The 10,621-nt window shown below is 53.0% G+C and overlaps 1 protein-coding gene across 1 annotated transcript in view; it reads left to right on the top strand.

Annotated features, from left to right (window-relative positions):
* The first annotated feature begins 7,487 nt into the window (after nucleotides 1–7,487).
* MACF1 (microtubule actin crosslinking factor 1) overlaps nucleotides 7,488–10,621 on the top strand; it is a 340,095-nt gene continuing 336,961 nt past the window's right edge. The window contains exon 1 of the mRNA XM_068966665.1: nucleotides 7,488–7,707. Within this exon, the coding sequence (XP_068822766.1) occupies nucleotides 7,488–7,707 (220 nt within the window). The remainder of the gene's footprint in view (nucleotides 7,708–10,621) is intronic.

Raw genomic sequence — 10,621 nt, 5'->3', positions numbered from 1 at the left:
CTGCAGATGGTACATGCGTCTGGAAGTCACCCGTGTATGGCTGGGGGAATCAGAGAAAGATCAGAGGGGAAACATTCTACGCAGAGCTTAGAAATCTCTAAGGTCCCTCCCAGTTTGGGGATTCTGGGCTATTTCCTCTGTTTGGATACTTGACTTTACAGGGCTCCAGCCTCTACACATGCTCATGTTTCATCTTCACCTTCAGTCAGACACCTGTCTGATTCCAGAGAGTCCAGAGGAGCAGGTGGGGAGAGAGGGCAACAGTGGAAAGAAAAGTCAACATTGAAGAGCAAGCTTTTCCCTGAAACTTTCCAGTGAAATTTCCATTGGCATGAAGACCTAGAAGAACAAAGGTGAAACGCTTGGTAAGAATACCTGGCCTTAAGCTTCTACAAAGTGTTCCTTCTCTGTTTTCCCTTCCAGGGTATATCCTGTACTTTCCCCATCGCAGCATGAATCAGTGGAGGTATAACTTCCCTTCTGCTTGTCTATCTCCCACCTAGACTGTGAGCAACACAAGGACAGGGGCCATGCTTGTCTGGTTCATTTTAAAAATGAATCAACACAAATCTTAGTGCTTGACATTGAGTCAATGTTTAATGAGGGTTTGCTGAATGGATAGGTTAGAGTACATGTCATTTTTCCGATGTGTCTGGAAAGCTGGTGGCCCAAGTAGTAATCTGGGAACCTAGTTCAGGACTCCAAACAGGATAAAAAGTTGTTTTGTCACCCCTCCAAGGAAAGAACCCTGCCCAAGTGTATGGGGTGTAAGGTCCCCTAGTTCCAAGGTCACTAATTTCTGTAGGAAATTAGCAGAGACCTTTAGTTAGTGAAATAAAGGGCAGTAAAGGAGAATACTTATCAGGCTCAGAGGAAATTTTATTGATAGAAGGGAATAATTTTTTTGGGGGGGGGCCACCCTGCTCAGTATGTGGAACTTCCCCAGTCAGAGATCAAACCTGAATCCCCAGCAGTGGAATGGAAGTGTGTAGTCTCAGTCATTGGACCACTGGCGAAGTCCAGAAGGGAATCATTTTTAAGCGCCTGTCCCCTCTATCACCCTGTGACTCCTCAAGGACAAAGACCTGATCGGATTCACATCTGTGTTCCCAACAGCACTCAAAACTGTCTCCAGCACATAGTATTCCTCAATAAAAAGTTGCTAAAATGAATCGAAGCCCAGTAGTCCAAGGTTACTGGCCAGCTGCCAGCTGCAAAGAGCCTGACACATGGCACGAGCAGCTCAACCCCGGCAGGGTAGCTCTGCTGGAACTAGAGCCTCAGGGAGACACAACCGAATGTCCTAAGTCCAGAAGCTTCTGGAAGCTCCACCTTTTCATAGCCCACGGCATGAATAATTCAGGACAAGACTGGTGGTCAGGTTTGAGAAGGACACTGAGACTGGAGAGGAGCGAAACCTGTCCATGTTCTCTAGTTAGAGAGGCAGGGACTGCAGGCATCCTGGGGACTCGACAGCCCTCCCCCAAGGGTTCCCCTCAGCTGGCCTTGCAAGGCAGATCCTGCCCCTGAGGTGACTCAGCTTCATCGCCGGGCTCCCCACACTCTGGTTATGCATTCAGCTGGTCTTCCCCCTTGGCACCTGTGTTCTGCCCTCACCAGGGAAGGACTACTGCATTCATTTCTAAGCTGAGAATGATTCCTTTATCACCTCTTCAGCTTTGTGTCTCAGGCATAAAGGAAGTTGGAATCAGGCTGGAGAATTCTCCCGGTCTGAGGCCTCTACAGGCTTCTGTGGAGAGACATCCTACACGGGGACTGGCACTATTAGTCCAGGTACTGGTTAGTTTACAACTATGGACTCCTGACCTTTCTCTGCAAGTCTTAGCGTTATATGTAGCTCAAGGAAAAGAACACTTGCCTGAATCAGAGGACTTGGGTTCTTTGCCTTGGCTTCAGACACTGGAGGGGAGAAGGAAATGACAAATTACTCCAGTGTTCTTGCCTGGGAAATCCCATGGACAGAGGAACCTGGTAGACTACAGTCCATGGGGTCGCAAACGAGTTGGACATGACTGAGTGACTGACAACAGCAGCAGACAGTGGAGACTGGTGGTTAGAGCATGAGGTTTGGAGGTAGGCCTGGCTCTAACCCAAGCCTCAACACTAGTTTGCTTTGTGGGCTTTAGTAAGTTACACAAGCTCTGAAAGTCTCTGTTTCCTTATGTGTAAAATAAGGACAATAAGGATACTTACTGTACAAGGTTATGGGGAGGAGTTAATGAGATAATATACACAGAATACTCAGAGCATCGTCTAGTCCTTAATAAACTTTAGCAAATGACAGTTTCTTTCCCTTCTTAATGGGGGAATGCAAACAAGAACCTAAAAGGTTTCAGTGAGTGGAAAACATCCCTTCCCATCCCCACTGTCCCTTTTCAGGATGAGAGCTTCATTACTTCTTGCTGGGACCATTGCAGTAGTCTCCCAGCATAACTACTGTCAACGTAAAAAATAGTCACAACCTAACAGTTGAGAGTTATATTTTATTTGGTGGGAGTTTTTAGGACTTCAAGCCCCTGAGATAGCATCTCAAGTAACCCTGAGAGAACTTCTTTGAAGAGGAGGGGTTGAGGTTGGTGTGGGGGCGTCAAGGGATACAGAATTTTGTAACAAAGGGCAGGTAGTCTGAACATCAAGAGTACTTTCATGAATTAAAGAAAACCAGACATCTCAAGTTAAGGAATTTAGTGCTTTTCTATGTATGGGAAGATGCAAGAGTCTGGGCTGACTGAAATCATTTCTTTCATATGCATCTCAGCTATCTGGGACCAGCAATCCTGTATTTTTCCTCAGTGCTCACCCTAAGGAGTAGCTGCAGCCGGATGACTGCGCATCAAAGGTTTTGTTCTCCTTCCTGGTTGCCCTGGAGGGCTGGAACTGATGATGACTGTGACCTCCTTGTTTATTGATATGGCAGGAGCTACTCCATTTCTCACCCCCCACACCTACCTTGAATCCATCTTTGGTTTCTTTCATTGTTCTGCTTTCCACCTTCCTGGGCAGCTCATAGCCATCTAATTTAGACCAAATTCCTCAGTTTGAAGGTCAAGATCCTCTGTAAGCTAATCCCAACCCACATTTCCCCAACAGTCATGGTGAAAAATAACGGCAGGAGGTGGGGTGTGAAGAAGACACTGGATTCCAGTCTTGGATTGACTACAATCTTCCCAGATGACTGAATAAATCATCTAATCTGTTTCCACCTCCAGAAATTGAAGTATTGATCTTGACGCTGCCTCAAGGGATGCCATGATTTATAGCTAATTGTCCCTCTTTACTGCTAACCCTGTGGAGCCAATGGACAGGGACCATACACAGCACTGTATCCTTAGCACTCGACACAGTGTCTGGGGTCCATAGTTGTTGAATGAGTGAATGAACAGCATGGTGTGGATTACCCATGGTGTGACCCAGGTGAGGCACCTTGCACGGTTCCCAGGAGGCTCGCCCAAATGGTAACTGTTGCTGTGCAGCCTACTAGTGAAGTGACTTTAGGCAAATACCCTTCTTTCTCTGGACACAGTCATGGACCTGTACTAGGAGAGCATTGAAGGCACTTATTTACCGTATTATTAGGCAGAGCACACAGAAGGAGCTCAAAACATGTTTTCTCCGTGGATGACGCCCCTTCCAAGGCTCTGAATGGGGCGGCTGCTGCTGTCTGAACCAGGCTGAGTTTTTCCTGGGGCCTGGCTCCACTCTGCCTTTCACCCTGAAGGGAAGACGGGGCCTCCTTCTGGTCCCTCCTACATTCAGTTCCCGAAGCCCGAAGCCCGGCGGGTAGGTGGACCGGCAGGGCGCTCTCAGAAGGGGGAGCAGAAGCCCTGGGAGCAGAGACGGAACATGGATGGGTTCAGGGGATGCAGGCAAAAAATGGGAGCAGGCAGGGGAACGGGGTGGTTCCGGACCCGGGGCCGGGATGAGAGCCCCGCAGCTTGGGAGAGCGCCCCCGGGACCAGGGATGAGGAGCTCCAAGGGGGCGGGCCGCGTGAGCCAGGCCCGGGTCAGCGAGCGGCCGCGGGGCCGGGACACAGAGGGCGCCGGAGCCGAGGGCGGGGAATGAGGGGGTGTGAGTTGGCCCCGCGGATGCGAGCGGCCGCAGGGGAGGAGTCACCGGGGGAAGGACCCAGAGAGAGGACCCGGGGGCAGCGACAGGACGCGGGGTCAGTGCGGAGGGCGTGCGGGGCGCGCGGAAACGGCCTCGGGTGGGGTGCAGGGCGGGGAGCGCGCATCGGGGGGCGGGGGGCGGCGCCGGCGCCGCGGGTGGGGGAGCGAGTTGGGCGGCTGCGCCGGCTCCGCTTCAGCCGCCGCCGCTAGGGCGCGGGGGGCGGGGGGCTCGGCGCCGCGAGCTCGGCCATTGTGGGAGCCGCTCCCCTCGGCTCGGCGGCGCTCCCCTCCGCTGCGCTCCTGCCCGGGGCGCGCCCCGCCACCGCCGTCTTCGCTGCCGCCTCCGCCGCCGCCGGTCCTCTGCCGCACGGGTTCCCAGGGTAAGGCGCGGGGCACGGGGCTGGCGGCGGGCTCCCCGCCCGTCGGCTCGGGGTGCGCCGCGGCGGCCGGGGTGCGGTGCCTGCTCGCGCGGGGCGGCCGCGCCTGATCCGGGGTAGCGGGCGGCAGCGGGAAGGCTGGTTGACAGGCGCGGGCATCGCGGCCGGCCGGACCTCGCACCTGCAGCCCAGGCGGCGGGCGGCGGGCATCGCCGAGCGCGCGCCGGGATTTCCCTCGGCGGGCACTGCCCGGGCCAAAGGGAGGCGTGTTCTTCGGAAAAATGGGACACTGAGCCCTCCTGGGCCGGGCGAGAGACCTGCGGGGACCGGCAGGGCCGGGCGGGGAAGGTGGCTGCCGGGCTCCGGATCTCGGCCGCTGGCCGGGACGCCTGATCGGTCCCCGGTCGCGCGTCCGCATGGCGCGGCCCCGCTCTTTGTCAGCCGCGCGCGGCGGGCACGCGGACCCACCCCAGTCGCCTCTGGTCCTCGGCGCGCCCTCCCCCGCCGTGGGGAAGGGGTGAGGGGGGAAGGCCAGCCACCCGAGAGCTGCAGGTGAAGTGCCAGTCGCCGACCTGGCCTGCGACCTTTGGAGTGGGTTGGGGGCGTGGGCGCGCGCTCCCGGGAATGGGGAATTGATGGAGCGGCTCAGGTGACCGAGGGGTGGGGCGACAGCCGCGAGGTCAAACAGGTGTCCGTGAGGGTCTGGAGACTGACCCGGGTAGAGCTGGAGAGACCGGTTCTCAGGCTGGAGGCCTTGGTTGAGCGGGCCTTTGTAGTAAAATGGGCGTCTCGGGGAGGAAGCAGGTGGTCTGAGAGGAGGGGCGTTTTCCTGCCCAGGGCTGAGTATGGAGATGGAAGGACGACCCGAATTTCCCCGAGGTGGGGGCGGTCACTTATGCACCTGACTTGGCTAACGGAAGTGGGAGGCGGACACCAGAAGGCAACGGGGGTTACATGCTAGCATAAAAGGCAGAGCTGTGCCAGAACCCAGGTCCTTTCCTTTCTGCCTTTCGGGGGCTGGATTCCTTCTTGATCTTCCAGGGGAAGAAGGCCCAAATGCTGCTGGCACAGGAGGTGCCCTGGCAGGGCTCTTCTGCCTGCCGGAGGCTGCCTAGAAGCCTCCTGCACCATTTGATGTTTCTTTTGTTATCTCTCCTCACTCTGTGCCTGTGATGGGGATCTGCCAGTGACCCAGGAGGTGTTTCTGCCTCTTGCTGCCTCCAGGCTGAGATTCCCAGAATCCAGGAGGAGCTGTGCCCAGACATTTAGGCCACCTCCCTGTCTCAGCCCAGCCTTCTGTGCTGGTGCCCCATAAGGGAAAGGCGATGGTTTCCTGCCCTCCCTGGACCCTGAAGCCCCACTGAGAGCTGTTTGCTTGGACTGGATTTGGGGTTGAAGGCATGTACCACAGGGGCTCTGATGAGGCCCTGGGGTGGTGGGCCATGTATAGCAGATGGTTCTGGGAAGTGAACTTGACCTGGCTGAGGGAAGCCTGCCCAGTCTGGCTGGTGGAGCCCAGCTGGCCTCAGAGTGTTTGTGTTTCCGCTCAGATCCCTACTGTAGCTAAACTGACCAGAAAAATGGACTTTCTGTACCACCTCCCCCACCCCCATGCTGTGCCAGTTATTTCTACAACAACCCCTTGGAATAGAATAGGCAAAGGAACATTTTATCCTATGCCGTGGGTGCCATGTATGGCACCAGCCAGTTTTTTTACATTTGCTATGTTCTTAAGACAGCAACTTAGAAGCTGAAATATTACCCCCATTTTGCAGATGGGGAAACTGAGTTTCAGAGAAGTGAAATGACTTGCCTCGGATCACACCAATTTTAAGTGGCCAAACCAGAAACTACACCTAGGTCTATCTGTCTTCAAGTTTAGTACTTTCTAAACTTCTAAAAAATATATTTGCCAGAGGCAGTACAGGAGAAATCAAGAATTTCTGCCTTTTCTAACCCATGCTTTGTATCATGCCTAACATTGAGATCATGCTTTAGCTTTTTGAAAATACTTCCCATCTGTTGCCCCGTTTTATCTTTACAACATTCCCAGGAGGTAAGTAGAACAGGAATGTAATAATAGATGATGTTTGTGAAGTGCTTATTGGATACCGGACTCCTAAGCACTTTACCTGCAGGATCTCATTTAGTCCATGCAAACCGCCTGGTGAGGTAGTTGCTCTTACATCCCCCTTTTATAGATGAGGATTCCGAGGCTCAAAGACATTAAGTGACTTCCCCAAGGTCAAACAGCTAGTAAATGATGTGGTAGAACTTGCTGGGAAAGATTGAAGGCTGAAGAAGAGGGCGACAGAGGATGAGATGGTTGGATGGCCTCAGTGATTCAATGGACATGAACTTGGGCAGATTCCAGGAGACAGTCAGGGACAGGGAGACCTGGCGTGTTGCAGTCCATGGGGGTCACAAAGAGTTAGACACGACTTAGCGACTGAACAACAACAAAGAACTTGAATCCAGATATTTCTATCCGTGAAACCTGTAAGCTTAATCCTTCGCAAGTACCGAGTAACAGAAATAGAGCTTACTAGTAATAGGAGCTAACTTTTGTTTATTTGGCCACACCGTGCAGGACCTTAGTTTCCACCAGGGACTGAACCTGTGCCCCCTGCCAAGGAAGTGCAGAGTCCACCAATGGACCACTAAGGATGTCCCCAGTAGGAGCTAACTTTTGCAGTGTTTTAATACTTATGGACACCTTCACATACATTACTTCATATGATTTCTCCCAAGCCCCATGAATTAGTTTCGCCGTGATACTTATCCCTATTTTCCAGATAAGGAAATTGACGTTCAGAGAGGTAAAGAGATCAAGTCAGTGGCAGAACCAGGGTTAGAACCTCTGCCTCTCGAGTCCCAGCGTTCGTTTTGCAACCCCTTTGGTCTGTTCACATGCACTCCTCTCCCCTACAGATCATTTCTCCAGGGGCTGCAGGCCCTCCAGCTGCAGCCCCGGCCTGGGCCATGTCTTCTTCAGATGAAGAAACACTCAGTGAGCGGTCATGCCGGAGCGAGAGGTCATGTCGAAGTGAGCGGTCTTACAGGAGTGAGCGGTCAGGGAGCCTGTCTCCCTGTCCCCCAGGGGATACCTTACCCTGGAACCTGCCTCTGCATGAGCAGAAAAAGCGGAAAAGCCAGGACTCGGTGCTGGACCCTGCGGAGCGTGCTGTGGTCAGAGTCGCTGGTAAGAGAGGCCTGGACTGAGCTGGGTGCTGTGGGTGTCCTGGCTGGGGGTAGGGTGGTGGAGGGGCCCTCCCCTGGGCTCTCCAACAAGCCAGCTGGAGTCCAGTTTGGAGTTATTACTACTGGAAAGATGATGAAAAGACATTAAAGAAAAATTTGAAAGAGGAAAGTCCGCCACTCCTGATCCCAGTGTGCTAACATGAGGCCCGTTTTCCTTTTTCATCTTCTTCCCTGCCTTGGTCCCCATGCAGTTGTATTTTCCATGTAGTTGCTTGCCTTCCTTCATGGCTCATGCACCATTGTGAATCTGATTTTTTTCTACTCACTCCTACATCAAAAAGATTTTCCACATGACATCTCAGGCTTTATATTACCATTATTCAAGCCTGTGTAATATTTCACGATTTTTTAAATCCTACTCATTTTTCTTTTTTGGGGGGCCATGATAGACAATGCTGCAGTGAACATCTTTATAAATCAAAACACTTAACTTCATTGAGTTATTTTCTTGGAAAAAAGTCCTTGGAGAAGGCAGTTTCACTCACATTGCCTTCTAAAAATGTGGTTCCTGTTTACCCTTTCTGCAGAGTGAAAACTGGGGCTGCTGCCCCTTTGCTGAGCGGCACAACTGTTGCCAGGGCAGTGGTCACCTGCCCAGATGTTGGAGTCAGAGAGGGGAGGTGCTGGACTGTGGCCCCGCCTCCAAACAGCTGTGTGATCTGGGCAAGTCTCTCACCCCTGCCAGAGCCTCACTTTCCTCCTCTTGAGGATGCTTCTTGTGCAGGGCTTGTGAGGATTAGAGGAGAAAATGTATATAAAGCTCTTAGCACGGTTCTTGGCTCAGTAAAGGGGAAGCGCTCTCTCTGCTGCTTCCACCAAAGGCTGGATCCGGAGCTGCCTCCGTGGGTTGTGCTCAGCCTCTCAGGAGGCGTTGGTACCAGAGTGCAGATAGAAAGACAGACAAAGCAGTATCTGCAGCAAATTCAGTGACATCACCCACTTTCAATCCATCACCAAGGCCTGTCCTGCTCCCTCTTTTGCGTCCCTCAAACAATGCACCCTGCTCGCCTCCACTTTATCATCTCTACCTGTACCACCAAACACCATCTGATAGTTCTCCTCCTTCCAGTCCTGCCCCCACTTCCTCCACATGACTGGCAGAGTATTTTGTTCAAAAATCAAACCTGATTCTGTTCCTCAGCTGCTTACCAACCTTTGGCTGTTCATCCCTGTGGGATAAAGGCTATATCAGACACCCATCAAAATTACCCCTACTCCCAGGCACCCTGCCACATGGAGCTGTTCCTTGACCCCCATATATCAGACCTCCACGCCTGAACTTTCTTCTCTGCGAGGTGGTGGAAGCCCCCCTCCTCTCGTAAGTGCCGCCTCCTCTGTCCCTGTTGCCCCAGAGGTATCCAGAGCTCCCTCCTCCACTCTTGTATTCATGCTTTTCTCTCCTCTGTGTTCCCTGGTACAGTAGAGCAGTTATCCCATGGGGGGCCGTCACTCCCTTAGGACTGTGAACAATTCCAGACTTTGTCTCATTGATTTTTTTTTTTTTTTTTTGCTGATGGTTTTACCCCCAGCTCCTTGCACAGGGCCTTGTGCATATTGGAGATCAACCAGTATTGAATGAATGAATGAAGGCAAGGAGTGTTGAGAGGATAATATGTGACAGATTGTGATCCAGGAACAGGCAGTGGGTTGTAATTGAAAGCTCGACAGGGAGAGGGCTATGTGGGCTCAAGTAATCGGGAAGGGACTTGAGAGGGGTTGAGCCTCAAGGGAGGAGACCTGGAAGACAAGCTGGAGAGTTTGAGCCCCTTTTGTGGGCTTCCTTTATGGCTCAGCTGGTAAAGAATCCACCTGCAGTGTGGGAGACCTGGGTTTGATCCCTGGGTTGAGAAGATCCCCTGGAGAAGGGAAAGGCTACCCACTCCAGTATTCTGGCCCGGAGTATTCCATGGACTGTACAGTCCATGGGGTCACAGAGTCAGACACGACTGAGTGACTTTCACTGTGGGAAGTAGGAAGCCCTTGGCGGAAGGACTCTTTGGTCCTTCTCAAGACCTCTCGGACAATGGCATCAGTCAGTGAAGTTTCAGAGCTGTCCCTGTGATGTAGGAGGGGTTTATTTGTTTCCAGCCTTGAAGGGCCCTCATTGAGGGGCCTCTAAACGCTCAAACCCCTCATTCTTCTGAAGGCAGCAGGGCAGAGGCCTTTTGCTCCCTTCCTCTAGCCCCATGCTCTATCACCCATGTGCACAGATGTGGAGCCTGCGGATACGAAGGGTCAACTGTATCATATCAACTGGTCTATAAGGGACTCGGGCATCTGCGGATTTTGGTACCTCCTGGGGTTCTGGAGCCAATCCCTTGCACACAGTGAGGGATGACTGTACTTACAGATTCCTTTGTGATGAATTCCCCTCCCAGGCTTCTCTGAAGAGCCCCAAGGGATGATTTGCCTGCTGTTTAGCATTCCTAGTCTAGAACAGAAATGGACTCAAGGGGGCTCAATCCGTGAGGGTGCTGCTGGGTCCACGGAACCATGGGACAGGCAGGCCCTGTGCTGTTTCGGGCACCGGGATTGATCTTCTTTACATCCTGACATTGCCACGTGACTGTCTTGGGGAGGGGGCTGGGCCAGTGAGGCTGAAAACGGGGAGACTGCCATGGTTAAAAATAACTTGTGTGCTGCAGTTGGGCGTGTTTCGTTAGCAGGAGAGAGGAGAGGCAGCGGAGGAGAGGCGGGACTGCTACTTCAGGGGCCCGGCTGAAATCTTCCTGTGATTTCAGAGCATGGTGGGGGTTCTACCAGAGTAATTAAGAAGGCAGCCTTCCTTCTCCGGCAACTGCTTTCCTGCGAGGGTGGGAAGGGCACGTTTGGGAGACCCTGTGTGCTCTGAAGCT

This window comes from Capricornis sumatraensis, chromosome 2 (assembly GCF_032405125.1).
Source record: "Capricornis sumatraensis isolate serow.1 chromosome 2, serow.2, whole genome shotgun sequence".
In the NCBI taxonomy this organism is placed as follows: Eukaryota; Metazoa; Chordata; class Mammalia; order Artiodactyla; family Bovidae; genus Capricornis; species Capricornis sumatraensis.
Note: the sequence above shows the minus strand (reverse complement) of the source record. Positions and strands in the feature narration are given on the sequence as shown.